This window comes from Mirounga angustirostris, unplaced genomic scaffold (genome assembly GCF_029215605.1).
Source record: "Mirounga angustirostris isolate CCGP_5_RB_7025 unplaced genomic scaffold, mMirAng1.0.hap1 SCAF_3, whole genome shotgun sequence".
NCBI lineage: Eukaryota > Metazoa > Chordata > Mammalia > Carnivora > Phocidae > Mirounga > Mirounga angustirostris.
In genome coordinates, this window is record NW_026991711.1 from 162,461,653 (window position 1) to 162,488,576 (window position 26,924).

At 45.3% G+C, this 26,924-nt stretch overlaps 1 protein-coding gene across 2 annotated transcripts in view; it reads left to right on the forward strand.

Annotated features, from left to right (window-relative positions):
* KIAA2012 (KIAA2012 ortholog) overlaps window positions 1-26,924 on the forward strand; it is a 102,970-nt gene that overhangs the window by 11,707 nt on the left and 64,339 nt on the right. Inside the window, exons 3-11 of one of the 2 annotated variants that reach the window (XM_045868196.3) lie at window positions 6,048-6,207; window positions 8,268-8,423; window positions 12,071-12,213; window positions 13,297-13,474; window positions 14,098-14,240; window positions 16,973-17,126; window positions 17,672-17,821; window positions 21,372-21,542; window positions 24,187-24,297. In XM_045868196.3, the coding sequence (XP_045724152.1) occupies window positions 6,048-6,207; window positions 8,268-8,423; window positions 12,071-12,213; window positions 13,297-13,474; window positions 14,098-14,240; window positions 16,973-17,126; window positions 17,672-17,821; window positions 21,372-21,542; window positions 24,187-24,297 (1,366 nt within the window). The remainder of the gene's footprint in view (window positions 1-6,047; window positions 6,208-8,267; window positions 8,424-12,070; window positions 12,214-13,296; window positions 13,475-14,097; window positions 14,241-16,972; window positions 17,127-17,671; window positions 17,822-21,371; window positions 21,543-24,186; window positions 24,298-26,924) is intronic. The other variant, XM_045868197.3, reaches the window with a different exon arrangement.

Below are 26,924 nucleotides of genomic sequence, written 5' to 3' on the forward strand. Positions count from 1 at the left end.
CCGAGTCTCTTTATAATGGCTTGATATCCAGGAACATATAATCACCAAAGATATAAGGGAGAGAGATAGTATCATTTGCACAGAATCACAGAAATTAAACCTGCAGAGAAAACGGCTGGCTGAGAGTGGTAGTGTTCACCCAAAGCTGATGAACGTCAGGCTAGGGGTGGAGGAGGCTTTCTAGGCACGGCTGCAAGTAGTGCCCATCTGCCCATTCCCATTATACCCCCACTTCTACCCAGCGGCACTGCCCTGGTACCTCCCAGGCTGGCTCTGGTCAGACCTGCACAAGGGCAACAACAGCGGGTGGTCAGCCTCCGTGTGAAGGTTTGGCTCCCGCAAGCCTGACTGAGAAACAGGAAGCACCGGCTGTGTTCCCCCTCAGAGAAGACTTCTGACTGAAGTGGACAGTTCAAGGGACAGGTGTTCAGCGGGGAAGGACAGACATTTTGGGGATTTTGATTCAACTGAGCTAACATCTTGAGTGGTTATTAACTAGAATAGTGTCTGACCTGTGTCCGGTGCTCAACACATGGGATGAACACATTAGTTGCCAGGGTGTGACAGAGGGAGGCCATAACCTCTACCCAGTAGGGGTGTGCAAGGACCAGATTAGAGTAACTACGTCTCGGAGGAGGTAGAATTTGAGCTGAGTCTCGTGGTACAAAAAAGTGCAGAGAAAGCTTCCAGTCATAGGTAAGTGAAGGCCTAGAGGGGAGAGCCGGCGGAAGGAAGTCAGGGCAATTGGACAGCTGGGACTCTTAGCCGGAAATGTACCTGGAGAAGTGGGTGGGGTCAAATTGTGCAGGGCTTTGTCTGCCAGTCCTGGGATTTCTGGACTTCTCTCTTTACCCCTCTGTCGACTCCTGCACACAAAGGCTGGCCACCGTCTGTGTGAGATGGCAGCTGTCTGTCCGGGCTTTTCTTGCCCTCCTGGGGACTCTGGCACCCTGCTACCCCATATCGGCTGAGCAGGATCACAGCCTGCAGCGGCTCCTTCATTCTCTGGAAACCCTCACTGGCTAGCACTGGGGCTGGGTGGACGTGACAGCCACTGGTCCAGGGCGTCCCCTCGGCTCCTCTGCATAGGGAGGCCCGGCGGGCACTGGGAACATGGCTGGCCAGAGAAAGTCCCTTATTAAAGGAAGCACTGTGGTGGAGTGTGGACAACAGGCTGCTCTGTGCACACTAATTACTCATTTCAGAAGAAACCAAAAGCTGGAGTCGATTGGCAAAGCCAAGGCAGGCATGAGAAGTTTGAAACCATCACAGCCAGCCTCCTGCTGTCGCTTATTTCCCTATTCCAGAAACTCCCTTCCCGGCTCCCTTCTGTCTCCTTGGAGGTTTTATAGTAACTTCTGGGTGGTTAGAGGTCCAGGATAATGTTGGAGAAGGAATTGAGAGGAGGGTGGGTACAATAAAATAAATTAATTTTTTTTTTTTTTTTAGATTTTATTTATTTATTTGACACACAGAGAGAAAGCACAAGTGGGCAGAGAGGCAGGCAGAGAGAGAGGCAGAAGCAGGCTCCTCGCTGAGCAGGGAGCCCGATGCAGGACTCGATCCCGGGACTGCAGGATCATGACCTGAGCCGAAGGCAGTCGCTTAACCAACTGAGCCACCCAGGCGCCCCAAATAAATTAATTTTTAACATGTTTTCCATGTATTAATATAATCTAAACATATTATTGGATTTTTAATTTTATTTCAAAAAAGGGAGAAGAAAAAAAAACTAACTGTAACCTTATGCCCAACACCCTATTACCACTGTTATTAGAATTTTAATATATTTTCTTCCAGTCTTTCCACCATGATTATATAGTTATAAAATACAGTTTTATGAGATTGTGATTGTACTTTACATTCTCCCTTGTATCTTGCTTTTTTCTACTTAACATATTATTCTACACCTTGGAAATTAGTGAATAGATTTAACCCTGCCTGGTCTTCTTGGTAGCCCTTAGCAGGCCTTGGGCCTCTCTCAGTGCATCAGTTTATCCAATGAGATGGGAAATTTATCAACCAACTTCACAAGCATGATTTGAGAAACTACTAAAAAAAACCCAGAAAACTAGAAAAAACTTCAGAGAAACTATGGCAGGCAGAATCATGACTCCCGAAGATGTCTATGTCCTAATCCCTGGAACATATGAATATATTAGATTAAATGGCAAGGAAAATAAAGGTTGCAGATAGAATTAAGGTTACTAATCAGATGGCCTTAAAATAAAGAGATTATCGGGGAACCTGGGTCACTCAGTTGGTTGAGCTTCCGACTCTTGGTTTCAATTCAGGTCATGATCTCGGGGTCGTGGGATTGAGGACCACCTCAGGCTCTGTGCTCAGCAGGAAGTCTGCTTCTCCTTCCCTCTCCCTCTGGCCCTCGCCCTGCTCACAAGCGAAAGCTCGCGCTCTCTCTCTCTCTCTCTCTCTCAAATAAATAAATAAATCTTAATTTTTTAAAAAAGAGATTATCCTGAATTATCTGGGCAGGTTAATGTAATTACAAGGATCCTTAAAAGTGCTAGAAGGAATTGAAAGGGAGAACCAGAGAGATAGCAGCATGAGGACTTAGCCCAATTTTGCTGGTTTTAAAGACAGAAGAAGGGGTCACATGCAAGGAATGCAGGCAGCCTGTCGGAACTGGAAAACACCAAATAAAACAGATTATCCCCTAGCGTGTCCAGAAAGAACACAGCCCTGTCAACACCTTGATGTTAGCCCAGTGAGATCCATTTTAAACTTCTGACTTCCAGAACTGTAATATCATAAATGTTTATTGTTTAAAGCCACTAAGTATATGGTAATTTGTCAAAGTAGCAGTAGGAAACTGGGGTGCCTGGGTGGCTCAGTTGGTTAAGCGTGTCTGCCTTCGGGTCAGGTCATGATTCCAGGGTCCTGGGATCCAGCCCCATGTCAGGCTCCCTGCCTCGCGGGAAGCCTGCTTCTCTCCCTCCCTCTGTGTGCTCTCTCTCTCTCTTTTGCTCTCACTCTCGCTCTCAAGTAAATAAATAAATTTTTTATTTTTTTTAAAGATTTTACTTATTTGACAGAGACACAGCGAGAGAAGGAACACAAGCAGGGAAAGAGGGAGAAACAGACTCCAGCTGAGCAGGGAGCCCGATGCGGGGCTTGATCCCAGGACTTGAGCCGAAGGCAGACGCTTAACGACTGAGCCACCCAGGTGCCCCTAAAATCTTTTTTTTTTAAAGCAGCAATAAGAAACTAATACAGAGGCCAAGATCAGCTTTCAAACTATAGGCAAAAGTGTACTAGATACCCCAAATTCCAGGACAAAGGATTTCCTAACTCTTCTCGGCAACTCCCTGCCCCATTTAGCAAGTTGCCCAGTAAAGCTCCAGAACCAAGCTGATACTTCAGAAATACCCACGAATGGGAAACAATAAGGGGCTCTTGTTCAGATCAAACAGTGCATCATGCCATCTGTGTCGGGACTACAACGTCTCAGAGGAGGCGTGGTCTTATTGCATTCAGAGAGAAGTCATTTGAAGCAAAGATTTACAGGGAGGAAATGAGGCTCCAGTTCACCCAGAAAAGGCCTTGAATCCAATGCTTAATATTCCATGGCTTACCACAGTGCCTGGCACATAGAAGAAGCTCAGGAAAGATTATTGCATGACCCCCAAATGAAAAAATGGAGTGAGAGAGAACTTGAATCACTTTGCTTCCTCTGCCCTCCCTATAATTCTTTCTTATCATCTGGAAAAATCCTCAAGATTTATGTGGGACTGAATTATTCAGGATCTTTTTGCACTTGAAGTATCTGCCATATAAAATGTCCAGACATCAAAGACCAGTTGATGCTCTGTTTGGATTCTAAACATTCATTTAATATACAAATTCCTAAAGAGTACAGCCAATTGAATAATTAGCCATGCTTTCTTTTCTCTGTTACTCAAATTATTTGTTAGTTATCAATCTGTCTTACTTGGCCTTTTTCCTCCAGTGCCTGCTATATTGTTTGATGCATTGTATGAGTAGATGAATGAATGAATGTCTATCCTGGCTCCTGTTTCTCTCTCCCCAGCAGAGGTATTCTTTTGTCCTATGGACTTTGGCTTCCCAGCCCTCTTTTTAGCTGAAGAAGGGTCTCTGGTGTTCTTGAATCCTCAGCTACAGTTGTAGGCTGTCCTGTGGCATTTTGATCTGAATACATCTGAATGGGAGCAAACCACAGATTTGCCCATTACAGCAAGAACCCAAAACCTAAGGCGTTTCTTTCCACATCAAGCAGGTTCTATATTTCCATCATATTTTTTTCTTTTTTCTTTACTTTTTAAAATTTAGCCATTCTTCTTTGGTAAATTTTGGCAGGATATGGCAACATAACTCAGGCCTGTGCCTTACTGACCTCATCTGACAGTGGTGATTCCCTGATGGGTGGGGAGAAATTGACCAGGAACTAGCAAGAGGGAACTTTCTGAGCTATATTTCGTTTTGTGTGGTGGTTACAAAGGTGTGTACAATTGTCAGATTTTATTAAATTGAACATTTTAGCCCTGTGCATGTTATTATATATAAATTCTGCCTCAATTTAAAAAATTTATAAGAGAATGGGGTGCCTGGGTGGCTCAGTTGGTTCAGCGTCCAATTCTTGGTTTCAGCTCCAGTTATGATCTCAGGGTTGTGAAAATCAAGTCCTGTGTCGGGATCCACACTCAAGGCCAAGTCTGCTTGGGATTCTCTCTCTCCTTCTGACCTTCCCCCCACTCATGCTCTCTCTCTCTCTCTCAAATAAATAAATAAATCTTTTTTAAAAAAATTCATAGGAGGACTCTGAAATCACAATCTGTTCTTCAGTCAAGAATGTCATGATTTTTTTTATTAAGATTTTATTTATTTATTTGACAGAGAGAGACACATTGAGAGAGGGAACACAAGCAGGGGGAGTGGGAGAGGGAGAAGCAGGCCTCCCGCTGAGCAGGGAGCCCAATGTGGGACTTGATCCCAGGACCCTGGGATCATAACCTGAGCTGAAGGCAGATGCTTAACAACTGAGCCACCCAAGAGCCCCAAGAATGCCATAATTGATTGGTGATGTCCACCATTGACAAGGGGGAGGCGGATAGATGTCAACACAAGTCCTCATGTTTTTTTTTTTTTTTAAGATTTTATTTATTTATATATATTTGAGAGAGAGAGAATGACAGAGAGCACATGAGAGGGGGGAGGGTCAGAGGGAGAAGCAGACTCCCTGCCGAGCAGGGAGCCCGACACGGGACTTGATCCAGGGACTCCTGGATCATGACCTGAGCCGAAGGCAGTCGCTTAACCAACTGAGCCACCCAGGCGCCCAACACAAGTCCTCATGTTTGCTATTCTTGTTCTTAACTGATCATCCTTAGAGAGTTCTGCATCACTTGAATAATTATAGTATTAACTTGCCCACATTAAAGGATTATAATGAGGTGAAAGTTCTTTGTAGAATATATATCCCCACCTAAGTGTAAGATGTTCTTATTCACATTTATTCCCCATGATGTCTTGCACAGTGGAACTGACTTTGGCAGGTAAGTTCCCAGAAAATTCTCCTGGGCTGAAATGAAATGCAGCAGAACCAGATATTTTCAAAATGCCAAGCTTCCCATTAACATGAACATAGTTTGTCTGTCCCATTATTCATATTGCAAACATTGACCGCTGATACTGACTTGTTGAGCTGACTTTCCCATTACCCTACAGGACCCCTTTTTCAGGTACTAAAAGGATTTCCACAGGCTAAACTAAGTAATGTGTTTTCTTTGAAGCTCTTATTCTTTTCTGATGCTTTGTCTCAAGATGGGGTCTGGAATTTCTCATTTCTCCTTCTGCTTCCAACAGCAAATCTGCAGGGGCCTTTCAGAACTTTGCTCTGTGGGCTCTTGGTTTACGTCTGTTGGCTCAGGCATCTGTTTCAGGTGCCTTTAGGCAACTTCCAGGAGTCTCCCAGATTACTGGTGAGGATTATGCTAACTAGCGTGTATCACTGGGAGGCTCAGGACCCAGCAGCTCAGGACTCTGCTGCTTCCTGACTGGTGTCCCCACAGAGGGAGCAGGACAGAGCATGGCAACCGTACCTCCACTTCCGAAGCCAACCAGAAAGCCAGGACCAACGGCAGATGCAGCCTGGGTATTCAGCCAAGAGATACCTCCGAGGCCTCTTGCGGACATGGCCCCCTGACACCATGCCCAGGCTCCAATGTGCAGGTCAGTGGGGCAATGGGAGGACATACACACTGAGATGCCCTGCCTTGAATTCCGATGTGAGAGTGTGTTTTCCATCAAGTCCTGAAACCCTAGGATTTCAGATACAATTTTGTGGTCAGGCAAAGGTGCTCAAGCTTGGGAGCTGAGAGCCTCTAACATACATTTTGCCCTTTGTCCTCCCCCGACATTTGCAGAGGAACATACAGCCTGAAGTCTTGCCTTCTCTCTAGCTGCTCTCAGGACCTTCACACTCCACATCCCAAGCAGAACTTTCTTCCCAACCTTCCCCACCAAAGGACTTCAGATCCTCCAGATCAATCCCTCTCTTTTACAAGATAAGGAAGGGGGGAGGGAGTGGCAAAGTAATTTGTCCAAAGTCATTCAGCCAAAAACAGAGCTGGGACCAGAAGGCAAATCCTCCCCACACCTCCAGCTCCACATTCACCCCAACACTCCCTAGTTGCCCTTCTGAGGTGATCTCAGCTCCTCCAGGAAGTGGGAATGTTAGGCCTCCTCCTCTTAAGGATGGCAGCTCGCCAGCACCATCCGCTGAGGAGATGGATGCCCTTCTGCTGAACAGAAACCCCAAACGGACTCTGTAAAGGCTTAAAAATGAAAACAGGAAACTGTTGGAGATTCAAGTTACCAGATTTAGCGCATACACACAGAGACCCACACAGACATACACAGACACACAGACACAAAGAGTTAAACTTGCAATATTTGGTACATACTTTTGCTAAAAAAATATTCATTGTTTATCTGAAATTCAATTTTAACTGGACGTCCCATATTTTATTTGGCAAACCTGTTGGGGATGAGAGGAGTGAGAAGTAGGATTTGCCAGTGCCCATTGGGTGTTTGCCATTTCTTCAGCACAAACAGACAGGACCAAAGGGAGACTGACTTGCTTCTTGCTTTATAGGTTTACCTTGGGAAAGGAGAGAAAACAGCTCTCTCCCCAGTAAGTGATGACTTGAAGGAAAATGAGATGTGGGTTTATCCATTTATTGGTTTTACCTTCATGGCAGGCCCAGGATTACAGGCAGTTCCATTTATTTAACACTTGTGAGAAAGAGCCTCTTAACCAAAGATACGTGTATCACTGGGTGGGGCAGAGGGCACAGCAGGCCACTGTCCCATAGCCTAGGCCCAACACCTTCAAGGACAAGAGCCCCACTTAACACCAAAAATGTCTCAGACCCCTCTATGGAAGTCATATGCCTACAATGTGTAGTTTAAGGAAAGATTCACGTGTATGTGCATTCTTGGGCCCCTTGCCATAATTTATCACCAAAGCACCTCTTGATGGTGAGACCCTCAAGCTGGAGGAACAATAGCAATACTGTGGTATGAGATCATTGGCCCAATGGCCTCTGCCAGAGAGCTCACATCTCAGAGCTCACTACCTTTGTGAGGTTAGTGTATATTCTCTGGTCCCATCTTGCCACCCCTATGATAACTCCTTCAGACCCTTCAGGCCCACATTTTCTACAAATGCTTCCCTGACAACTCCAGCCAATATTGAGCTCCCTATTTTCTGACCTTATATCACATTGACATTTGGGGTCACACAGTTGAGCACAGGAGAGCTTTGTCTTTCCAACTGCCTATTAGTGCCTCTAAAAACAGCCCATGTTAGCCATGGTAAGCCCCCAATAAATACTTATAGAATGACTGATTGAGAATCCTGGGGCCTACAGAACCAAGTGGGAGACATCCAGGAGAAACCTTTGGATTCTCCTCTTGGAGCAGGAGGAGCCTTTCACCCAAGCCCAAAGAAGCAACCATGCTTCTTCCACCAGGGAGACCCAGTTCTTGGAAATGGTGAAGTGAAAGAAGCACACGTGTGGCACAGGACCAGAAGCACCCAAGACATTGAACAGAGAACCCTCTATGGGTTCTATCTGATTTTTAATCCCTCCCATCTTTTAATTGTCTTCTTTAATGGGCGATGTCCAAAGCCAAGACTAGTGTAAGGGAGGGACCTTGTAGTCATCTCCGAGACCTCTGGACTGGTGATCATGATTTCTACCAATAACTCCTGACCTACTCTTCAGGGTACATCAAGGATTCTGTGCTGTTCCAGGACGGTCAACTTAATGTACCAAAGAATCTCAGGTCACAACAGGATCTTTCAGGTGTACCCCCAAAATACCATCTCCTGCCTGTCTTCCCTCCATTTTGGATTCAACAAGGAAAATCTTTTGAACAAGGTACATGTTGATTTTATGACCAGATCTCAAATATTTGGATTTTTAACCCTTTAAAATGGAGTTGCCCAAAATAAAGTCTAGGGATTCTGGGTTTCTTTGTCTTTAGAGTCTAGACCAGAACTATCCAACCATACTTTCTGCAATGATGGATTATTCTATAATATATGCTGTCCAAGTAGTAGCCATTAGCCACATGCGGCTGTTGAGCACTTGAAATGTCGGAAGTGCGACTGTGAAACTGAGTTTTTGATTTTTACTTACTTATAAGTAATTTACAGGTAAACAGCCACATGCGGCTATTGGCTACTGTATTAAACAGTACAGGTCTAGACTCTAGATTTTAGATGATTTCTTAGGCCTGTTCTACTCTAACATTCTTTAATTCTATGGTTTTGTGGCAATACCATAAGAAAAAATACAGGTGTTGGAGGAATGCCTGTTCTCTCTCTTACTAGATGTAAGATCTTGAGCAAGTCACTTAACCTCTTTGAGCTTCTGTTTGCTCATCTCTGTAATGAACATAATAAGACCTGCCTTATTACTGTACAGAAGATTATTGTGAATTGTCTGTAAGCTGTTCAGTACTATGGGGGTTTACTTATCAGAGTTATTCTTGGGAACTTGAAGCAATAAAAGAGCCAGAAATTGCCTTTACTAAGATGACTGAGTAGCACTAATGGACAAAGAATAAGACATTGGCTAGTGCCAGGGTTCTTGAGAAAAGGGAAGGAAAGAACAAGAGCTTAACATAATATAAAGTTAATTTTTCTGAAATGAAAAAGGAATTTTCCAGAAATAATGATAGTGCCTAACCAATTCTTGTCCTTGGGAAAGGATCTGTCAGGATAAGTAGAATATCTGATCTATCCAATGAATGGAGAAGAATGTGGCAGGTTCTCATTAAACATTCCTACCATATACCTCCCTTAAGTCTTGACTCTGGAACCAGGGAATTTTGATCTTAACCTGATCCACATATAGTTCATATACAGGAAATATGCTGATCAGGTATTTCTCTTTGTAAATTAATACCCTGGCTTATAGGGTCTCTATACACTTTGCTAATGTGGATCAACATCCCTGAAACCAGTTGATTCTGGGACACTAAAGAGATCAAGTTTCTTGGCCATCCATGTCCTGGGAATGGGTGAATTTGCCCAGGGAACGCTCCAGTGTTGGGACCTTCTGTCCTTCCCCAGGTGGCACTCCATTTTGACATTGCCTTATGCCCTCTCTCTTCAAAAATCTTACTGCCTCCAGTTAATATCCTTAGATTTCGATGCCCTAGGGTCTGTAAATACTAGACAGGGGATTGCAGTACTTTCCTCGTTTTGGGAGTAGATCAAGACTGCACACCAAAGGGATCAAGTGATTTCCTTAATTAATGCCATATGCCAAGGAGCTGTAACAATCAGGAAGTAAACAGAGAGGCCATATAGAATTGTAATTAAACATGTGGCCATTAGCACCAGATCCCAAGCCATGTGACCTCTCTGGGCTTCAGCTTCCTCATTTATAAAATGGAGATGACCACGCCCACCTTTGCTTCACAGGGTTGGATGTTGGAGTTAAATGGGATAATGCAGTATCTGGCACATAGTAAGTGTGCAGTAAATGCTAGCATAGACAGCCCTACCTTGTGTATTTAAGCATAATCACTAACTAATTGCAATGCCCCATTGCTCATGATCACAAGGATCAAAAACCAATTTGCAAAGAAATAAAAACAGCTCAGAGGCTGTAACTTGAACCCTGACTGATGGTTTTATTGGTTTTAATTTCATCTCCCCTTGGCCTCCCTCTTTTTTCCAGATACTTTATTCAGAAAAGTAGGGAAAGTCCCATCTGCAAATATAACATTTCTCCAACAATGTGATGTTGGTCATGTCACTTATGATCCGTGCATCCTTAGTTTGCTAATCTGTAAAATGGAAGTAATGGTATCTGCATTCCACCTTCTCTGGGTTGATGTAAAAAAAAAAAAAATCACAGAAGAGGACAGAGGTAAAAAAAAAAAGCTCTCTAAGACCTCTAAATTGCTACTCCAATTCACATTATTTGGGTAATTTGAATCCATATTTTGAGACAGAGAGACCAAGTTTTATGGTCTCCTTTCAACAACTGAACCTTTCAATACCTTGCTTGCATACCTGTCTCTATTAAGCATAAGCAAATGAGCCAGAGATGATGTTTACTAAGAAAAATCTTGGTTTCCCTTGCATAGATTGAGTCATATACTCAATATCACCTGGGATACAGCCAAAGGGAAGAATGCTTCTCTATATCCCCTACCCACAGAGCCCCCTGCCCCAACTCAGACAGTCTACCTTATAACACTCTCCACTGACTGAGTGGCCACTTGGCCAGAGTTTCACTTCCTCTACCCTCATAAATGCATTTGGTTCCAGGTGAACGTGACCAAGAAGGATGAACCTGAAGTCAGGCTTGGCCCCAAAGGATCATTCTAGAATACACAAAAAGGTCTTTAGTGCCACATCCTATATGGCGCTGAGGTCCCCTGAGGCAGGTCTAGTGTGGCCCTGAGCCTCCCCAGGCTGAGGGGTCCCCAGGGCTCATCAGGTTTCCCTGGGCCACTAAAACCTGAGCAGACCCCTCTAAACCTGAGCCTGAGTCTGCCTCTGTTCCACCTACATTCTTGGCATTGGCTCAGACCCCCAAACTGTCAGGAGCCAATGGGCAAAGGAAGGAGAGCTGGAGGGAAGGAGTAGCCTCACAATTGGGCATTTGGCTTTTGACCCGATGACACCAAGGAAGGGAATGATGCAGGGAATGACGAGGGTTGGGGAGTATAGAGGGAAGGTGAGGCTGGCTGGGAGTCTCCAGAAGTCTGGAGTTCCAACATATACAGGGCCCCTGAGAGGCTTCCAGAGCCCCTGGTTAAAAGACAGCCCCATATTGTTCCACAGAGCAGCATGCCGAGAGTGGAGGTGTTGCTAAAGCAGCTCCAAACAAGGAAGTTTTGCCAGATCGTTTCAGCAATAAATCTACCTTGAGTAAGTGATGAAAATAGCTGCAGGACCCTTTACCCCATCGATGAAAGATTTGTTAACTATGCTGGAGTTATCTGTTGACTCAGATCCTTCCTGAGGGTTGCACAGACAGGGTAAGTTCAGAGAGCTAAGCAGCCGTCCATCACAGTGCATTCAGCAGAGCTTTTCCCCACAAGTAGACACCAGCAGGCAGCCCAGGAAATCAAGTGCTTCCGACCGAGCATCTCAATGAGCAGGGCTGCCAGAGAGCCCACCATCATCGCACCACTGTGACCCTCCAGTCCCTCAGTTTGCAAAGGGCCATCACATTCATTAGTTTGTATGAGCTCCAGATAACTGTGTGAGGAAGCAAGGGCAAGGAATTAGTATCCCCATTTTACAGATGAGGAAACAGAGTCCAATAAATGACGACTCAATCCTGAGCCTCCTGATTCCGAGTGCAGTTCTGTTCTATAGACCTGGCCGCCACTTCCGTGAAGGCATTAGCAGAAATACAGAAAAAAGGAGGGAAGAGGTACAAGGGCCTCCATCAACACTTTTGGTCAGAAGAGCAAGAAGGGAGGCAGCTTGGAAGCAGCTAATAACACCATGCCCATTTCTGGGTTTATAGGGCTGACCCACTGTTCACCTTTGCAGGTCAGCAGGGCCTGGCCGGAGGGGAAGCTGGGGCTAGCGGACGCATGGACCAGGGCTCCGTAGCCAAGAACTACAGCAGTCAAGGGATTCACTTGCCACAGCTCAGGAAGCAGCCATGGCAGGAAGCCGAAACCCAGGCTGAGGTACCATTTCTGATGGGCTGCCCTCTGTCATTGTTCCTCTTGACTTCAGAGGGGATATGCCCTCCCTTCACCTCTTCTTGGGGTTCCTCCAGAGAAGGGAAGAGGACTTCGAGCCTATTGACCACTGTTTCCCCAAAGTGTCACGTGTGGAACATTGCCAGTGGCTCGATGAAAAAAAAAGATTTTTGTGGTCAAATACATTGGGGAAATGCGGCACACCATGTTCTCCTCCTGGAGGGTCACAGGACACATGTGAATATGGACCATTTGGGGAAGTTCTATAGGTGAAGTAGCTGGTTTAACTTTAGCCCATGGTTTTCCAAACTTACTTAACCACAGAGTCCCCCTACACTCTTCACCCCATCTGTCGTCTTCTCTAGAGAAAAGAGCTCTTGGCCTTCGAATTGGAAAAGGCTTGATTGGGGTCCTGCATCTGACAAATCGTGGTGAGCCTGATAAAGACCCTTAACCGACTTGGAGCCTGAATTACCTCCTTTGTAAAATGGAGCTGTTACCATACATACTCACTAGGCTGCTCTGAGGATTAAATGCATTAGAATATAAACATGCTTTCTAAACTCTAAGGCCTGTGTGTGTGTGTGAATGTGTGTACAAGATAACAGCGGTTCAGAGCAACGTAGACAACACATGCTCCCGTCTTTAAGCTCTTCTGACCGACAAGAAAGTCACGTGCCACTGTGAGCTGCAAAGGGGGAGAAGAGAGGTGCCACGGGGGAGAAGGGCAAGAGGGAGAAACATTTTACAATGCATAAAGGCCAGGATCTAGAGCTTCATTTTGATTTTTTTAAAAATTTTTTTTTTTTGCAGGAAAGCACTATATGAAATAAAAAAAGAAAGAACTGTGTGTCAGGCATGGTTAAAGTTCATTCTTGCTCTCACAATAATACAATGTTTCCTTATAACAAATAGCATTAGAGATCATTCTGTTACAACCTTGTTTTTCTTCCTAAGCTGCAAAAGAGACTTCTTCCTTGCAACAAGAGTCTAGCCACAAGGTCTGACTGACCTGCTCTGTTTCTTTAGAAAGCCTGTTTACAGGAATGTGTATCTGTCGTTCCCCAGGACGCATCAATAGAGAATCACCATCGTATACACACTTCAAAGCAGAGCCACAGTGAAAACATAACCTCCCGAAGGGCCTTTGGGCATGCCCACATGGATCATTCTTGGCTCCTGAGTGACAAATCCCACATTACATTCTATGGAGGGGCCTTCCCCAATAGAAAGGCAGATCTCAGCGGTAAGAAGCCACATGTCTTGCTTGTTAATCTGGGTAACCCTAATCATGCGGAGTTCATTTGAGAACACTGAGGCATGCTGAGCGTCACTTCCTCGGGCCTCTCATCTTAGAAAGTAACAGCCAAAGTCCATTGGAAGGTGGCAACAAGACTGCCAGCCTCCTTTTTGCCTAGTACTCAAGCACAAGCATTCTGCAATCAGACTGCCTGGGTGTAAGTTACTCTCACTTTCTAGTTGTGATCTTGAGCAAGGTATTTGGTCTTGCTGGCTCCATTTTCTTGCCTGTAGAACGGGGATAACAATAATACCTTCATAAGACTATTACAGTGATTAGGTGAGTTACTGGATGTAAAACTTTGTATCATTCTTTTCCTATAGTTAGCACTTAATATGTGTTAACTGTTAATATTATCATTATCATTCCCTCCATCACCTGACTTGCCAGCAAGAACCCAACCCAGGTAATGAGATTAGGACTCCCTGAACCTGCCTGCACTAAAGCCCTGGCTCAGTGCCTGTTCTTGCCTCTATTCCTGTTAAGCCAAAAGGGATAAAAGTTGAAAGTCAACTGTCCATCCTCATACCTGCAACTAATAAGTTCTCATTCCCACCCTGTTTCCACAGACAGACAAGGGAATATAAGACTCCACAAGGGCAGAAGCTGCCACTTGTTACAGGAGCCTCCTGCTGAAAGATGCCTTTTCCCTCCTATAGCACCTGCTACCCTCTCGGAGAAAAACACAGCTGGGGAAGTGAAGAAGAAAAAGGTTGTGTGTGTGTGTGTGTGTGTGCACGTGCGCATGTGTGCTTGCCCTTAAAAGATTAATCTCAGTCTCGGAACAAGGCAACTCAAAGGGATGATGCCTCAAACAGAGAACTGGCCTTACTCGCTCTTGAGCTCACCATGTGGGGCTGAAATAAAACTGTTACAATTTACTAAATGTTGAAAATAGTGAAGTACAAGGAGTTTCAACTGCCCCCGGGTTCTACCTTAGAGCACATGATATTACCGCACTCTGGGGGCAACAGAGTCCCTTGTGCTATTAAGGGGCTGGGGCTTATCTGTAAACATATAAGGACAGAATTTGAGCTTGCAAGCAATTGACCCACTTCAAATTCAAAATGCTGGCGATCGCAATCCAGCAGTGGTTTTGCTTAATTGAGGACCTATCACTTTTGAAAATGTACAGTAAATTTGGCAGTTTTACCAACATTTTCAAAAGTCAAGTACACCTTTTCCCCTCAGGAATGTTCCTAGCTGTCTCTGGCCTCGTCCTGCTTTGAAATTCTATGTGGGTCTTCGGGGGTTTGAAGGTACCTATGCCAAACAGGAGCAAGCAGGGGCTCTGGAATGTTCTGCCCTGTAGCAGCTGCATGAACTCAAGCAGGTCACCCACCCCTCTGAGCTGCACTGACCTCCTCTGTGCATACAGACCATCATGCCCACCCCACAGGCAGATGGAAGGATAACATGAGATGATGCATTCCCGTGGAAGTATCTGGTCTTGGACTGGGAACCATAGCAATGTTAGTTCGTTGTGGGGATTCACAGTCTCCGAAGTGGCACTGGAGGAGCTCCAGGTGCTCCTGATGCCAGTGAAGGAGGTTATTTTCAACCTGTTCAAGATTTTCTCAGATTTCCTGTGTCTAACCTGATCAAAACCTTCCCATCCACACCAGAAGGGCCTCTGTCTTCCCAGGTTCCTTTGGACCACGAGTAAACAGGAGGCCTGATCTGCCAGAGTCACTGCAGGCCTGAGGAAAGCCCTCGATCCCATACCCCAGGTCAGCCCAGAACCAAGCCAGGCTCAGAGGATGGGAGTCCTTTCCTCCAGCCCATGTATATGGGTTAGCAGAGGAAGGCAATATTTTCCACTATACTGAAACTCTGTAAGGTTTTAATTAGAATAAAGAAATTAAGGATTGGTTTGTCAGCATACCTCACACAGATCATTTGGGTTTCCACATAGATTTCTCAATGCAAACCTTGTCAAACAACACACACAAGGTCAGTATTCAGAAAAGGGCAGTTGGTGGGCAGCTGGTACCTGGGCAGCGAAGGTCTCCAGGAACATAAAGATCCTATGTGCGCGCATTTGATTAATCATTTTCTTAATGTCTTGAAATCATAAAAATCTCCCTGCATATATTTGGTTGAATTTCCTTCCTCATTCAACTCTAAACATGGAGGATGCTTACGTGTGTTTCTGGCCATTTTTTTTTCTCTCTGAACACTAAAAAAAAATGAGAAACGTTTTTATTTTTCCTTCTGTGAAATTGAACTCCTTGAAACCCAGCACACATGTACATTTCACAGAGCCAAGTTCATATGTTAAAAGCTACAAACTAAAAGGACAAATTTTCAGCAACTTTTGTTTTTTAAGGATTTATTTATTTATTTATTTATTTATTTATTTATTTGAGAGAGAGAGAGATGGGGAGGGGCAGAGGCAGAAGGAGCGAGAAACCCAAGCAGACTCCGCGCTGAGCACGGGGCCCAACATGGGGCTTGATCCCAAGAGCCTGAGATAACGACCTGAGCCGAAACCAAGAGTTGGGCACTCAAACAACCGTACCACCCACATGCCCCTCAGCAACTTTTGAATAACTGGAAAGAGGAGGCTCTAAGTACTACCCCAATGTCTCATTCTCTCTCTCTGGACACACACACACACACATGCATGCACACACATGTATTGGGGTTTTTTGGACACAAAAAAACTGGGCTAAAGTTGTTGCTGATTCTGTCACATGGTGATTCATTTTTAGCTCTGTTCATATCGCAGAAATGTAGAGAAACCTAGATATCCTGCAAGTGGCAAGATTGGACATTAAACCTAATGAGAGAAGAGTCTACTCTCAAAGAAATATAGAAAAAATTCTAATTCCAAACACGATTGTAACTACGTGTAATTAGTTCATTTACTACTCACGGCAACCTTATGAGGTAGGAAGTATGATTACTTCCATTTTACAGAAAAAGAATTTGAGGCTTAGAGAGTTTTACATAAAGTAAGCAAGCACAAATGCATATTCCTGCTTTCTACCCTTTTTAACCTAAAAGGTTGCACAATGTTCTGTACCCTGTTTTTTTCCCTTGGCAACATATGTAGAGGTTCCTCCTCTCTGTACACGGAAATCTCAGCTATATTATTCCAATCTGGCTTAATTTCCCCGGCTGCAAGACAAAGAAAGACTATAGTTTGTCTCGAAGGCTGGTGAATTTATCACGTTTATACTTCTCAGGGGAGTGAGAAGCTGGATTAAGGGAGGGGCATTGCCAGGTTCGCAAAAAGCGAAGCGGCGCCGCTTTGATCAGAAAGCTAGCTGCGGGCTTGGTTGGCTCTACGTCTCAGCCATGGGTTCTGAAGCCACGTCGCACCCCGCAGCACCTGGCATCAGATTCACAAGAAGACACAGTGTCGTTTGTCCTCTGCAAGCAGCAGTTTTTAAATACCTGCCATGTCGGGTTTTGTTTTGTTTTAAAAATTTTCTCCAGGTGCCAAAGGCTTTGAAATTACCCCCTCTCTCAGAAGAACAGCCCAGAGTCCTGGACCCCCTGAGGAGTGAACCTCCAGCAGAGCTCTTCACCTTCCCAGTGGAGATTCATTTCCACACCCAACAGCCCCCAAAAGAAAAACTACTTGGAAGAGGTAGGTCCCTTATGTTTGGGTGTTCCTCATGGAACACAGGCAGGCCGGTAAGGACTGGGATGGGGGTCTCCCTAATGTAACCCTCTCCTAAATCATGGTTGATCCTCCCCGGGGCTATCCCCTTCAGAGAATGATTTTTAAAGGAAGAAAAAGGGTCAAATCTAGAAGAAGGTGTCTTCTGGTCATATTCATATGTCCCCATATGGTAGCAAAGATGGCCTCCTGCAATTTCATGCTAACCTCTTACCTGTTAATCGGACTAGAAAGGATAAGCCCCTTAAAAGCTCTTGTAAAAGTACCAGAATTGCCTCTCATTGGCCAGGCGTGGGTTGTATGCCCATCCTGGACCCAGTCACCACAGCTCAGACAGTGAGGAGTGTTCATTAGCTAGGCTTCAGTCGCATGCCTACCCCCAGAGTCAGGGAACAGACACAGCTCCACCCAAACCACATACGTGAGCAGGGGAGAGATGGGCCTCCAAAAGAAGAGACAACTGGCAAAAACCACAGACATCTACAAAACTTGTCTTTCTCTTTGTCTCCTAGCAGCTCCACACCCTGAGCCAGGACCAGAAACAGAAGAAAAGGCCAGGCCTTTATGGAAACCTCCCCTGAAGCATGCATCCTTAGAAAAGCCAAGGGAGTTAACCGTGCATCTCCCAATGGACACAGGCAGGGACACGCTCTCACATCAAGGTAGCTATTCATTCCCTCCAGCACCCCACAGGACTCTCACCCCGAAGGGAAGCAAGGCAAGATGCACAAGAGTCCTCAGCCATGAAAAAGGAGGCTGGAAGGGAGGCTAGCTCATCCCCTGCCCCTCGAAGATGACTTAGTTCAGGTAGCACTTGCCTTAGCCAAAGTGTCTAGCTCATGCAGCTTACTCACTGAATCATCCCCCTACTCATAGTTTCTGGTTGTAGATATAAAACAGCACCCAACCTACTGAACATTTCTGCATACTTTATCGTCTATCCTATGTGTTTAACCAATGAAATTTCATTTCTAATCAATTTAGGAATACGTATTTATTCATTAAAAGTCATAATATCAACGAAAGACTTCACTCCAATTTTTCAAAACATCACATGGACATTTGAAACTATACACATGAGTGTATCTAAATGTATTTGTTATGTGTTGATAGGCTGGAAATAATGCATCATATTTTGAAAGCCCCGCATTTTCAGAAAACTGAACCTCCTTTCCAAAGGGCAGAATGACTATACAACAAATGCTAAGTGATCTCTGACTAGTGGTAATCAGAAGTAGAAAGATGAGCATTCATATTTACGGAGTTCTCCTTCTGTGCCAGGCACCATCCTCAGTTTATCTCACTTACTCCTCACAACAACCCTAACCTCATTTCACAGATCACAAAACTGAAGCTCTGGGGCGCCTGGGTGGCTCAGTCCGTTAAGCATCTGCCTTCAGCTCAGGGTCCTGGGATGGAGTCCCACGTCAGGCTCCCTGCTCAGCGGGGAGTCTGCTTCTCCCTCTGCTTGCAACTCCCCCTGCTTGTGCTCTTTCTCTCTCTCAAATAAATAGATAAAATCTTCAAAAAAAAAGAAAAAGAAACTGAAGCCCTGACAGATAAGTAATATGTTTGAGGTCACACAAATACAAGTGGCCTAGCTGGGACTGGAGCTCAGGCCTTCTGGGGCCAGAATCCGTCCTCCCACCCATTACACTATACTGTCTTTCAGAATGAACAAAACAATGAGCCCAGGTCAGGATGTTCTTGAAATGTTTCAGTTTTGAGAGCTTCCTTTGATTATTGGAGCAGGGGCTTGTTTACTCTTTCTCTTAAGTGAGAGTTAACATCCTAAAGACTCTGAAGTTTCCTTAAAAAAAAAACCAAACAATTATGGGCAAGGGTCCTCTGTGTGCAAACAGTTGTAGGAAAGCAGCTTTCTATCTGTGCACCACAACGTCCAGTGCTCAGCCTGAGCCACTGGGATCAATGGCAACAAATGAATTTTATCTTTGGTATCCTCACTTCACACGGCTCTCCACCTGTTTTGAGCTGCCATGTCCACCAAGGATCTAGAGCTTGTCCATCCTCTTCCCCAAGGGGAAGCTGGTCTAAGAAGTCCCTAATACCTTGGTGTTAGCTAGTTCAGTATGTGACCCAACCTAGTGGTAGATGCATAAAGAAGAGTCTAAAGAGGCAAGATTTGCATGGCAATCTTTCTTACAAAGATTCCTGGGACAGGTGCCTGGGTGACAGTCAGTTAAGCGTATGACTCTTGGTTTCAGCTCAGGTCCTGATCTCAGGGTCCTAACAGCCCCATGTCAGGTTCCTCCCAAGCATGGAGTCTGCTTGACACTTTCTCTCCCTCTCCCTCTCCCTCTTCCCCTCTCCTTCCCCTCCACCTAAAATGAATAAATAAATCTTTATTTTTTTTAAGATTTTATTTACCTAAGAGAGAGGACATGAGAGAGAGAGATCACGAGCAGAGAGCCCGATGCAGGACTGGATCCCAGGACCCCACGATCATGACCTGAGCTGAAGGCAGACACTTAACTGACTGAGCCACCCAGGAGCCCCAATAAATAAAACTTAAACAAAAAAAGAAGATTCCTGGGGCAAGGGTGTTTAAAGCTACTAAGCAGGATTGTCCCATTGCCAGAGGTTGCATGTACCCATTTACTTGCTTAGCCCTAGATTATCTCACCTCTAATATCATAGAAATAAAGCCAGATTTTATATATGCACATATGCCATACATATTTTATTGCCGAACCATTGAGATTAAATTGCAGACTTTGTATATTTCTTCCCTTATCAGCACATATCTCCTAAGAGCACTGATTTTCTCCCATAACCACCATACTCAAGAAAACTTATTTTTAATATATAGTCCATATTCAAATTTTCATAATTATACCAATAATGTTCCTTGTAGTTTTCCCTCCCAGTCAATCCAGAATTCTACTCAGGATCATGTATTGTATTTAATTGTCCCATGTCTTTAGAATCTTGTTTTTCATGACATCAACATTTTTGAAGAAGAGAGGCCAGTTGCTTTTCAGAACTATGCTCGATTTTGATTTGTCTGTTTCCTTGTGATTAGATTCAGATCCAACATTTTTGGCAAGAACAGTATGTAGGTCATGATACGTCTTTCTCAGCATATCACATCAAGAGATAGGAAATATCCCTTCATATTTATTCCATTTGTTTTCAATTGTTTCATTACAGGGGATGTTAAAATTCATTATTTTTTTTTAAAGATTTTATTTATTTGAGAGAGAATGAGAGAGAGAGAGAGAGATCACATGAGAGGGGGTAGGGTCAGAGGGAGAAGCAGACTCCCTGCCGAGGAAGGAGCCCGATGCGGGACTCGATCCCGGGACTCCAGGATCATGACCTGAGCCGAAGGCAGTCGCTTAACCAACTGAGCCACCCAGGCGCCCCTAAAATTCATTATTTATTTAAAGGTGGTGTCTACTAGATTTCTCCATTGTAAAGATACCTTTTCCCTTTGAAATAAATAAGTAGCCTGGCATACTTTGCAATTATGTGTGAAGCCAGCTTTTAAACACAACAGCAACAGTGTGTTGAATATAAAATAAAGACCACCCTCTGAGATTAAGACAAGGTCTCCATCACTTAGATGACTGGGTTTCACTCTTCCTAGAGTAGTCCCTACTGATTTTGAAAAAGAACTGGAGAAAGGGAACAGAGGTGGAGGGCAGGATATGCTTTGTGGAGCATTATCATCAATCCCATTACCCTCTAACTAGCATCTGGAAGGTGCTACTTTGTACTTTACGACCTTGAGGAGCCATGTGACCATTGGTTCTGCTTAGAAAAATTGCTTTGTGGTTGGATCTGTAGCCAACAATCCCATGAGCTCTAAAGCTGGATGGAGTCTCTCTAGTTTGAGCCTTTGTTTTGGGGGCTAGAAGGATCTCATAGCCTCTCTAGTCCTTTTTCTCTCTCAGGAGCCCATCAACAAGATGACAACAACAACCACTGTTCAAGTCCTCCCAGTTCTTGGAAGCTCCCCAACTGACGACCACTGTTCTAGCCACTTTGGCCTCCATGGGTGGTGGGAGGGAGTCACTTGGCCTCCACTCCTTAGCAAGGCTAGAAAGAGGGACAAATTTGAAGAATGGAGTGGAATAAACCAGCCTCAGCACAAGGAGCCATCAACCAAGTCAGAAAAAGAGGTTCTCTCTCCTTCTTGCTGATTCAGAAGTTTTCTCACTTGTGTTTTTTCTCCTTTTGCTTTGGAAGATGATGATGCCCCACCCCAGAATGTGACCCCACCATGGTCCCTGATTAAAGGAAGAAAAAGTCCAGAGAGCCCGAGGGGCCTGGATAGTCCCAGGACATCAAGCTGCAGCAGCTCCATAGGCCCCTTGGATGTGAGAAGGGCCAGGGGGGCACTCCCAGCAGAAGGACAAGGTAATCACTCCTGGGGTGATTGTTCCTCCCTCCCCCCTCCTCAACTTGTCTGTGGCTCTGGGATCATTTTAATCATCTGCCAGGGCCACACAGCAGCTGTGATGTAAGCTGTCTGAAAGCCACCCCATTGAAAAGGGGGAAATCAGCAGTGTTTCCAACAATGTCTGGGATTAATGTTCGCCACGAATATTCCCCAAAGAGTCAGTACATGTTTTAAGGGTTTGCTGCACCAACACGCACTGCCAAGCTGTTCTGTGCTCTCCTCACTCCTGGCAGCAACGTGTGATGACACAGCTCCCCGTGCTCATCAGGGAGACACGCTCCTGGATTTACCAAGCGTACTCAACACCCTCCCCGGGGCAAAGGAGCCTGCTGACATGACCCCGCCAAGAGCAAGAGTCCCCGGAGAGAAGCCCCCCTCCAGCCCCGTGCAGAGCCCGAGGCCTGTCCACAGAGAGGGAAGGACTCTGGATTTCTCTTGAAGGGCGAGGCAAAGCAAATCCACTTCCTCTATGACTTAGGCCCACTGAAAGTTCTTATCCTTAAGAGCCAACAGTCTAGGAGGAGACTAAGATGCTTATCCACGAGCAATAATGCAGAGACAGAGCAGGAATCGCTTCCATGGGGGCTGTGATCTAAAGGCAGCTCATGAAGCATAAATTGCTCAGAGTCCAAATTACCCCCTGAAAGTCCCTTAGGGAGGTGCCGTGCTGGACACTGACAAAACCATTTTCTAGAAAGAGCAGCCACCCAGCTGTCCCTCCTTCGTGAGAGTGTGGGGCTGTTGTCTCTGGTTGAACACCAGATGAAGGAGACTGGTGTGTGTTTGGGTGCCAGACATGTGAAGAAAGGATCTCTGTTAACAGCCGAATCACACTCGGGGCTGCGAGAAACTCACACTCTGAGGGGCACGTGGGAACCGAGAGCCACAAAGACAGCGGGTATGGTATCTTTCATTTTCATCTCATGCTCACTCAGGGACAGCATGCCTCACTCTTGAAGTCTCTCCCTCTCTCCCTCCCCATCTCTCTCTCCCTCCCCCCTCCCCCAAGCATTTATAGCTGAAGCCTTGTAAGCATAAATTAAATACATAGGTCAGTAACTCCATTATGTATTTGCAGCTTCTCTGCCCCTGAAATGGTCCAAATCAAACCTCTCTCTCTCTTTCTCCAAAGACATTATTTTCACTTCTAAACTATTTTGGCCCGGAACCTTTCTCTTACAACCCCCTCCCTTTTACACTTGCATGGCAGGGGTCCTCTGTTAAATTTGATACAAATGAACCAAACTTTAGCCATGGTCATGTCAGTAACAAGGGGGTTCCTAGGAGGTTGCATAGCCCAGGACCAACCACAGCAAACACATACACACGCCCATACTCGGACATTTTTATAAAGGGAGAATCTGATTAGAATGAATGCCAGGGCCATGACTACGATAAGAGTGCAGCCTAAAGGGCGCCTGGGTGGCTCAGTTGGTTAAGCGACTGCCTTCGGCTCAGGTCATGATCCTGGAGTCCCTGGATCGAGTCCCTGGATCGAGTCCCTGGATCGAGTCCTGCATCGGGCTTCCTGCTCGGCGGGGAGTCTGCTTCTCCCTCTGACCCTCCCCCCTCTCATGCTCTCTCTATCTCATTCTCTCTCTCTCAAATAAATAAATAAAATCTTTAAAAAAAAAAAAAGAGTGCAGCCTAAAGCCTCAAGTGTGTTGGGTAAGTGTATGTAAATGAATGTGTGTATGAGGGTATGTGTAAGCTTTCACAGCTATGGGAGTTCTTGTATATATATATATACACAAGATGTGTGTGTGTGTGTGTGATTGTGCATACATGCATACCTGAGAACACTGTGCATTTGCTGGTGTGTGTGTGTTCTTGTTCATGCATGGCACATGTGTACATGCATGCACACCTGCATACGCGGTTGTGCACGCATGCGTGTGTGTGTGCTTGCCCTGCATATATATGTGTGTGCACACCTCTCTATAAATGTGTGTGAGTTTCTCTGTGTGTGTGTGTATGTCATGCCTCCGTGTATGTGTGTCCGTGTCTGTGTCCTTACAAGCATCCACTGTGGATGGTGGCCAGCTCTACTCCTGAGCCCTTTGCTTCAGTGACTTGGAAGGTAAAGTTACAGAAACACCTTCAATACTTCTAAACAACAGAGGGAAATACAGCTTCCTTCTCCTCACTGGCCTCGGGACCCTGGAGTCACAAAGCAGTCCCAGCATTGGTCCATAGGGTGTGGTTGTCCTGCAGAATGCTGCATAGAGACACATGGTGGAAAGAGGAAGCAGAGGCTGGAGTCACCAAGGCTTGTGCCCAGGGGCTGGGCTACACGCCCCCAGCACAAGGGGCTCCTCACCAGCCTCGCCGTGCCTAGGTAGGGCTGCTTGAGTCCAGAGGGGCCTCTTCACCAGACTCTCACAAAGACATGACATAGGCTAGTGGGGCCCCAAGCTGTTCATCTCACACTGATGTCGAGGGCAGGGCCTACATGATGGCCTTGCTCTGCTGGACCCCAGGAGTAGGGCTGGGCCTGCACTCTGGCAAGCACCTGAGCACACTGGCATCTACCTGCTGGGGATTCGGGGAGCCTCCCCTGCACTGGTATTAACACTAGTCATGCTTGTGCTTATTTTCAAGAAGATTCCAGAGACCCCACACTGGGACACTTCTTGCCAGGTCCAGATGGAGAAAACATCTGCCTGTTCCTCCCCAGGCCTACTGAAACCAAGGAGCCTCTTTCAGGTACAGGTAAGATGATACCTCCCAGGCCTGCCTCACTTTTATATGGGAATATTTTACCTGTAGCTTCCAAAACTTCCCAGCAGCAGAGACATCATTAAAAACAGATGCAAGTCAGCCAGTTTCTCCCTCTCACTGACACAGAGGTGCTTCTGTAGCTCAGACACAATAACCCAATGTTTGCATGACAAGTTTGCTCTTGCTGGAGCATCTGGACAGGGAAGTTCCTGTGGAATGGCTTGGAGGAGGTCTAATGTGCTCTGTTGAGGCCTTGATGAGAATGATAAGCCCTTTTGGTAATTGCCCAAACTAAACACTGCCTTTTCTCTTGTTTCCAACCACCCTCCAGAGATGGAGATGGCTAATTGGTAATCCAATCAGGTATCCTTGTTATATGCATCAGTTCATTGCTGCGAATCATCTGGCTTCTGACAGATATCAAGACAGTTTCCAAAAACCCTTCTGGCATGATACATTTTTGGAGAAGAGATGCTGGCTCTGGGCAATAGCCATTTTGCAAAGGGGGGAAAAAAAAAGTGAAGTCAGAGGGTGATGAGTATCAACCACCCAGGAACCATCATGCTGTATATGCACGAGACGTATGCCCAGCAGGCCTCTTGATGAGGGAGATTAAAATCTGCACTCATTTGGTGGGTTATGTCACCACTGGCTTAATAAAAAGAGCATGGATTCAAAGCCAGGAAATTTGAGTAGCCCTGGCTTGTCCTCTGCATCCATCTATGTGTCAGATGACTCTGGGTCAGTCCCTCCCAATGTCCAAGATTCCTCATCCCATCCAAAATGAGAGGATCAACTCCTCCACCGCCAGCAGCTGGGAAGGCTCTTGACCATTGCTACAGTTTATGTGTTATGTCTATTCCTATGGAAGTAGCTGCCTAGTACGTGGGTTTCCAGAAACTAGAATGCATTAGGTTCCAAATTCAGTGTCACCACCACTTGGGTTATCTCACGATATAAATATAACAATAACTTGGTTCTGACTTGGTGGAAGTGGGATTTGGACAGGTGGAGGCCACTGTCAGTGTGACACCGCTGGGCTAACAACTGGAGAAAATATGATTCTGTTCACCTGCTGCGCATTTGTCTACTCTGTTCCAGGAGGAATAACCCCCCTTCTGGCAAAGCAATAGTCAGATACAGAAATAGGAAATATTCAGGCTCTAAGTTGGTTGTCACATTGTCAATAGGATGTTTCAGTGACTTTGGTGTTCCCAGCACCTAACATAGTCCCTGAAACATACATAGCAGGATCACAATCGATTTTCAATGAAAAAATCTTTCAACGGGGGCGCCTGGGTGGCTCAGTCGGTTAAGTGTCTACCTTCGGCTCAGGTCATGATCCTGGGGTCCTGGGATCGAGCCCCACATCGGGCTCCCTGCTCAGCGGGAAGCCTGCTTCTCCCTCTCCCACTCCCCCTGCTTGTGTTCCCTCTCTCTCTGTGTCTCTCTCTGTCAAATAAATAAACAAAATCTTAAAAAAAAAAAAAAAAGAAAGAAAAAATCTTTCAACGATTTTCACACTAAAGGAAGAAAGAGAAAAATGAAACTTCTGATGAATAAATGGAGACTTGCCTGCCATCTTGTGCTAGTCCCATGAACAGTGTATTTAATGCTATTTGCCTCTCAAACCTAAAGGCATTCACTGAAAGCTTATTGAAGGTGTGAATCATCCATCAGTCAACCAGTGAGTCAGTCAGTCAGTCAGTCAGTCAGTCACTGGCCTCTCCCCAGTCTTTCCTCCACATACAATTAGTGGATCTTCGGTCTTGATGGTGATTGGCATTTGCCCTGGAAGTCGAGGCAGAACCTGAAACCCATATTCCCTACAGGGGCCTATAGGCCATATATAGCCTTCAAAGACTGTCTATGAGTGGGAAAGCTTTGTTGCTGTTTTGTTTCATATTGAGAAGCAGTATACTGAAAAAAATGTTCAACTCTTCCAAAGGATTTGCTCCAATTACACCAAACTCTTTGTAGCTCAGTTTGTTCAGATCCATCCCGATCATCCTCCCCACCCTACCTTTCAGTCTTGTCTCCCATCACATTGGGGTCCACTCTTTTCTCTTCTTTCCAATGGCTCAAGCATTCAGGCTTCCTTCTCTTACCTTCCAGCCTTTTTCCAATTGCCCACAGATATTGAGGATGGTTTTAAGCTCCAGGCAAGGACTCATCTTTTCTGGGACAGTTTCCTTAGTAAATCCACCTCCTCTGATACAACTGCCTCAGCCCATTCCTCTCTCTCTATCCCACTTTTGTGATCATTGTTTTTATCTGCATCTGTTTTCTGTTTAGTTCCCAAATATTACATGAGTCCTAGAGAGCCTCTTATCGGTATCATATGTCCAAGAAATGTTTGTCAATTGACTGAATACCGCAGGTGCCACAAAGGAAAGTTCTTTGGGGATCACAGATGGGTATTTTTTTAATTTAAAAAGTCTTGAGTAAAGGAGACAATATGATCTGTCTGATCTTTCTGAGACTTTCAGACTCTGTCAACATTTATTTGGAAATAAATTCTCAGGCAATTAGATCATGATATCTTACTTTCAGAGAGCCTAGAGAAATGAATATAAACCTTCAGAAGAAAAAAAAAAAGATGCAAAGGCTAGAGCTGG